This window comes from Leuciscus leuciscus (genome assembly GCF_965113295.1).
Source record: "Leuciscus leuciscus genome assembly, chromosome: 7".
Classification (NCBI taxonomy): Eukaryota; Metazoa; Chordata; class Actinopteri; order Cypriniformes; family Leuciscidae; genus Leuciscus; species Leuciscus leuciscus.
This window is the reverse complement of record NC_138731.1, coordinates 43,565,015-43,571,260: the sequence shown is the minus strand read 5'-3', so window position 1 is coordinate 43,571,260 and position 6,246 is coordinate 43,565,015. Positions and strand designations below refer to the sequence as shown.

General features: G+C 40.9%; 1 protein-coding gene across 1 annotated transcript in view; it reads right to left on the bottom strand.

Moving 5' to 3' along the window:
- The window catches only part of LOC309502315 (inactive dipeptidyl peptidase 10), a 38,761-nt gene that overhangs the window by 11,739 nt on the left and 20,776 nt on the right, over positions 1-6,246 (bottom strand). Inside the window, exons 8-13 of the mRNA XM_082174668.1 lie at positions 5,560-5,680; positions 5,300-5,454; positions 4,033-4,130; positions 2,103-2,226; positions 1,214-1,252; positions 1,011-1,118 (exon numbers count right to left, since the gene is read on the bottom strand). Coding sequence (XP_082030794.1) covers positions 1,011-1,118; positions 1,214-1,252; positions 2,103-2,226; positions 4,033-4,130; positions 5,300-5,454; positions 5,560-5,680 — 645 coding nt within the window. The remainder of the gene's footprint in view (positions 1-1,010; positions 1,119-1,213; positions 1,253-2,102; positions 2,227-4,032; positions 4,131-5,299; positions 5,455-5,559; positions 5,681-6,246) is intronic.

Sequence of the window (6,246 nt, the reverse complement as noted above, 5' to 3'; positions counted from 1 at the left end):
TGCCCCGAAATCCTGAGATGTTGAGGAAAACATTCCACTGTAACTAAGCTAAATTAATTAGATATTACTTTGATAGTAAAATATAAAGAGTTTTACATTTTATTGGTGCAAAGATGAATAGGCTATGTGTATTTTTGATTTGATTTATTTTTTACAACATTTGCAACTGCTTTTTATCACTTAATTAGAAGCACCACAATTTTAAAATAGTCTTCTGTTACATAGCTACTACTGAATAGTTTATTTTAAAATGTGTTGAAAATCTAAATAAAGCTCTGTAAACATTTGCATTTTTGCAACACTACAAGTGAGTCCCATCGGCTAATCAAACGTTCAGCACACTTGTGGTCGTCACGCCTACTTGAACACTTGGACCAAACACAAGAAATTCGTCATGTACGCAGACAAGTGGTCAAGTGCAAAGTCCGCAAGTGTGGATATTCAGACAGGCTCACCCAGTAACGCTCTGGGGTGCTTTTTCCAAAAGCATCGTTGGCCAACTATGATCACAATTTCCATTCAACTCTATTGGTAACGACGGAACTTGCGACCATAGTTGGCTTTGGAAAACACACCTCTTTTATTCCTGTCTCTATGAAGCCCCTCCTTCTGAAAAGCACGCTGTGCTCTGATTGGTCGGCTGGATCAGTGTGTTGTGATTGGTCGAGCGCTTCGAGTGTGTTTGGGAAATGTCCCGCCCCTTACCATAACCGCCAGTTTAACACACTACTAACTAACTCATCCAGGCCCCGCCCCTTTATTCTGCGTATGAATTATTTAAATGAGGAATATTGTGACGTGTTCGTTCCCGGAAGAAACTCAAGACTACAATGGAGGCGTTTCAGGGAGTTCAGAAACACTGACACTGATATAGAGAAGAACTGGAGATTTTTCATGCTCAAACAGCAACATTACACACTAAAGAAAGATGAACATGGAGAAAAAACCATAATAGGAGTCAGATCAGGGTCAAATATGTTTTTTTGTGTATGGTTTGTGCACTTTTATACCTGCTCTGACATCATGGCAAGGTGTCTAAAGGATCCGAGGTTTCCGATTCTGAGCGGTGATGTCATGACAAACGTTGCTCCATCTTCCAAGAAAACTGGTTTTTCATTCTGCAAGAATCAGAAGAGAGCGTCAGATTACTTCAACTCAGCTTTTTGTTTGACGTAAATAAATATGGCAAAGTCTAAAGTGACATAATCTTTACCTGTCTGTCAATCCATTTGTCTGATGTCATGACATGCTTCTGCAATGTGAGACCAAGACCAATGTTTATATGTGTTTGCATTGTATACGTACAGTATTTGTGTGTGTGTGTCAGTGCTGTGTGCCATTCACAAGTGAATTGAGATGCCTTTTAAATTCCAACTCAGTTCCTTAAAGCAACACTAAGGAACTTTTCCTCTTCGGTCCCCCTACAGGTTGGAAGCGGAATTGCCCATCACCGCTGTCATAAATAATTGCGCCGCCCGCCCTACTGTCGTGTCGCACACCCGCTCGCTGTTTATCCAGCACCGGCTTTAGAATGAACGATGTCCACAGACGAGGTAGAGTATGTTGCATGATTTCATGAAAGTATGATGTATTGCGACATCAGAAACGAAGAAAAACTAAATAATGACTATTGTAACGCTTGCCGTAAAGCAAGTCAAATTTGTAGTTTTCTTATGTCTCATTCGAACTACAGAAACGCGACCCGGTTTGGCAAATAGTGTGGTTATAGTAGATAAAGGGCTGCAAAGCGAATCCAGAAGTGCCTTTTTTTGTTACGACTTGATACCATTTTGGAAACATTATTTTAAGGTAAAAAAATGTCCTTAGTGTTTGCTTTAATTGGAATTGAGGTAGAAACCAGAACGAATAATCGCAATTGAAAAGATGAATGCAAGGAAGTAGAATTCAAATTAATTGAAATTGAAGTCCTTGAATTTCCTGGAATGGATAGACCAGGATGGAAGAACACTTCATTTCCCAGAATGCATCTGTGTTTAATTTCTTTGAGTTTCAGTTCAGTAAATTCCTTTTCTAGTTCAACTTGTTGTGGCCAATTCAATTCAAATTCTCTCTCATGAATGGTGTGTTTGAGAATCGCTCACCACCACACATTTCCCCGTGTGTGTGTAGCACAGTGTGAGAATGGAGACGTTCTGAGGACGGTTTAACCAGCGTACAGCGAGACACTCGTCTGTTACCCACTGCACCATGCTGATATAGAGCTCACTGCACACACACACACACACACACACACACACACACACACACACACACACACACACACACACACACACACACACACACACACACACACACACACACACACACACACACACACACACACACACACACACACACAACAGGCTGTCAGCTCAAACATTATGAACATCTGAAGGTTTAGAAATAGAAAAGTCTTATTAAAGAGGACCTATTATGCTTTTTTTTCAAAGTCTGGTTTCAAAAACAGGTTTTCCTGCTTGAATGTTGATTATTTTCCTCATATTCTCCATTGTTGCGGCTCCTCTCTTCCCAGTCTGTCAGTAACACTCTGTTTAGTTCCTGTCTCTATGAAGCCCCCCTTCTGAAAAGCACACTGTGCTCTGATTGGTCGGCTGGAGTAGTGTGTTGTGATTGGTCAAGCGCTTCTAGTTCAGAAACAGTGACACTGATATTGGATCTTCACAGAGCTTTTTCATGCTCAAACTGCAACATTACACACTAAAGAAAGACGGACATGTGAAAAAGCATAACAGGACCCCTTTAAAGTTGAGAAGATTTTTACACACTTTTGTTGCTCGTCTTGTACGTCTCTTCAGTTGCCAGAACTGTATGTATGTATATATGTGACACAAAGATACAAAAACAAGTGTGTGCATATGTGTGTACCCACTTAATCATACTTTGGGAACATAGTTGTACCCAAAAGCCTTTTGGGAATATCCTCATTTGTAAAAAAACTGTATAAAAATAAAGTAAATATAGTTTTTACTGATGGGTGTTTTCGAAACGCGCTTCGTGAAGCTTTGCGAAGCATTAGTTTTGAAACAGTGATTCGGAGCGTGCATCAAACTTTACAAAGATTTTAGTAAACAAGGCTTCGTAACATCATAGCCGTTTTGAAATTATAATGGTTCCCACAAACCAGTGTCTTATATATGGTTTTTAAAAGTTTTATAAATTTGTCGACCAATTTAATGACACATTTGTATAATAAAAGGTTAGGTGGAGTTTTAGGTAATGATCTCGTATCGTCCTGATTAACCAAGCTCTCCAATAAAACAAACAAAATAAGCCCTATAAATTAATAAAATAACACATATTATACAGACACTTCATATGTAATGGTAATAGATGATTTGTTATTTGCATTTAATAGATTACACTTTCAATAAAACATTTGCGATTGGTTTGTAAAAGCTTTTTTTATGCATGTTTTTTATTGCATTTAAATAGTTTTGACCAGCAGGATGTTTTCTGTCAGGGTTAGGTTATAGTATTTATGACTAGCTGCATATAAGACAACAGAAGTCTTGGCAATGTCCCCATTTAGGTAGCTAAGTAAACGTGTGTGTGTGTGTGTGTGTGTGTGTGTGTGTGTGTGTGTGTGTGTGTGTGTGTGTGTGTGTGTGTGGTACCTTCTCTGTAAGCTGTCGGGATGCAGGAGCTGTGTAGTGTGTGTGTGTGTGTGTGTGTGTGTGTGTGTGTGTGTGTGTGTGTGTGTTTGGTACCTTCTCTGTAAGCTGTCGGGATGCAGGAGCTGTGTAGTGTGTGTGTGTGTGTGTGTGTGTGTGTGTGTGTGTGTGTGTGTGTTTGGTACCTTCTCTGTAAGCTGTCGGGATGCAGCAGTTGTGTAGTGTGTGTGTGTGTGTGTGTGTGTGTGTGTGTGTGGTATTCTCTGTAAGCTGTCGGGATGCAGGAGTTGTGTAGTGTGTGTGTGTGTGTGTGTGTGTGTGTGTGTGTGTGGTACCTTCTCTGTAAGCTGTCGGGATGCAGGAGTTGTGTAGTGTGTGTGTGTGTGTGTGTGTGTGGTACCTTCTCTGTAAGCTGTCGGGATGCCGCAGTTGTGTAGTGTGTGTGGATCCGTTCACACTGACCACATTCAGTGTCACTTCAGGATTCGCCTGTCCAGCCTGTTGCACACAGTGAAATGAAGTGAAATCCAGAGTTCTGTTGTTCACCGTCTCAGCCGTAACTAACCAATGACTGAAAGAGTGAGCTGGTTTTGAGAGGGGATCTGTACACTGGTGACTAAGAACAAACAGAGACCAGTTAAAAGCAGTACAGCTTCATGAGTTTAGAGGAGGGAGAGAGATCCAGATCCAGAAAGTCAGTTCATCATGAGCTGGTAAAGGAGTAGTTCACTTCAGAATTAAAGTTTCCTGATAATTTACTCTCCCCCACGTCATCCAAGATATTCATGTCTTTCTTTCTTCAGAAGAAAAGAAATGAAGGTTTTTGAGGAAAACATTCAAGGATTTTTCTCCATATAGTGACTTCAATGGGGTCCAACGGGTTGAAGGTCCAAATGTGAGTTTCAGTGCAGCTTCAAAGTCTCGACACGATCCAGCCGAGGAATAAGAGTCTTATCTAGACAAACCAGCGGACATTTAATAACAAAATAAACATTTATATACTTTTAATCACAAATGCTCGTCTTGCACTAGCTGTGATGTGACACACATTACATCATCACGTTGAAAGGTCAAGCGTGACGTAGGCGGAAGTACCGATCCAGTGTTTACAAATCGAACATGCAAAGACTAAGTCAAACACCATTTACAAAAAATGTTAATAAATAAAAGGTAAAACAACGATGTCGGATGATTTTGAAGTTGGAGGAGAAAATGAGATGGAGTTTTTCGCCCTATCCTACATTTCTGAACAGGAACTCGCGTGACCTTTCAGCTTGATTACATAATGCGTGGTGCATCACAGCTAGTGCAAGACGAGCATTTGTGATTAAAAAGTATATAAATGTTTCTTTTTTGTTATAAAATTGCGGATGGTTTGTCTAGATAAGACTCTTATTCCTCGGCTGGATCGTGTCGAGACTTTGAAGCTGCACTGAAACTCACATTTGGACCTTCAACCCGTTGGACCCCATTGAAGACACTATATGGAGAAAAATCCTGGAATGTTTTCCTCAAAAACCCTTAATTTCTTTTCGACTGAAGAAAGAAAGACATGGATATCTTGAATGGCGTAGGGGAGAGTAAACTATCAAGAAAATGTAATTCTGAAAACCTTTTGTAAGATGCGTATTCAACAGCAGGTTGAGGCAGACGGATGTGCTGCTTACCTTCGGGTATGGATACTGATGTCCACGAGGATAAATTGTCCCAGTGAAACGCGGAAGCTGCTCTTTGGGAACAAGAGTGTCGTTGATGGTGAGAAATGCCAGACTGGATCCTGATGGAGACCACCAGTGAGCAACTGAAGAGTGCAAGACCTCCTCTAACAGCCAATCAGAGAAACAGATTCAAAAAGGTCAGATTCATTCAAATAATATGTAGTGGCATGGCTTGTGTTGTTCATTACAGTGTGATGATGGTGTGTTACCCTCATAAAGCCAGTCAGTTATTCCATTAAATATGAGGCCATCTTGTCCCGATGACGTCAGTCTTAGAGAACTGCTCTTCACTTCTGGCTGATAGTAGATATTATTCTCAAATATGTATACCTGAGACAGAGAGAGAGAACGAGATGAGAGGAGAAAGAAAGAAGGCTTGAGCCCACAGCTGTCAGTCACTAAAGAGGACTTATTACGCCCTTTTTCAAAGTCTAGTTCTCTACTAGAACAGGTTTTCCTGCTTGAATGTTGATTATTTTCCTCATATTCTCCATTGTTGCAGCTCCTCTCTTCCCAGTCTGTCAGTAACGCTCTGTTTAGTTCCTGTCTCTATGAAGCCCCGCCTTCTGAAAAGCACACTGTGCTCTGATTGGTCGGCTGGAGCAGTGCGTTGTGATTGGTCGAGCGCTTCGAGTGTGTTTTGGGAAATGTCCCGCCCCTTACCATAACCACCAGTTTAACACACTACTAACTAACTCAACCAGGCCCCGCCCCTTTATTCTGCGTATGAATTATTTAAATGAGGAATATTGTGACGTGTTCGTTCTCGGAAGAAACTCAAGACTACAATGGAGGCGTTTCAGGGAGTTCAGAAACACTGACACTGATATAGAGAAGAACTGGAGCTTCTTCATGCTCAATCAGCAACATTACACACTACACTACACACAACTGTT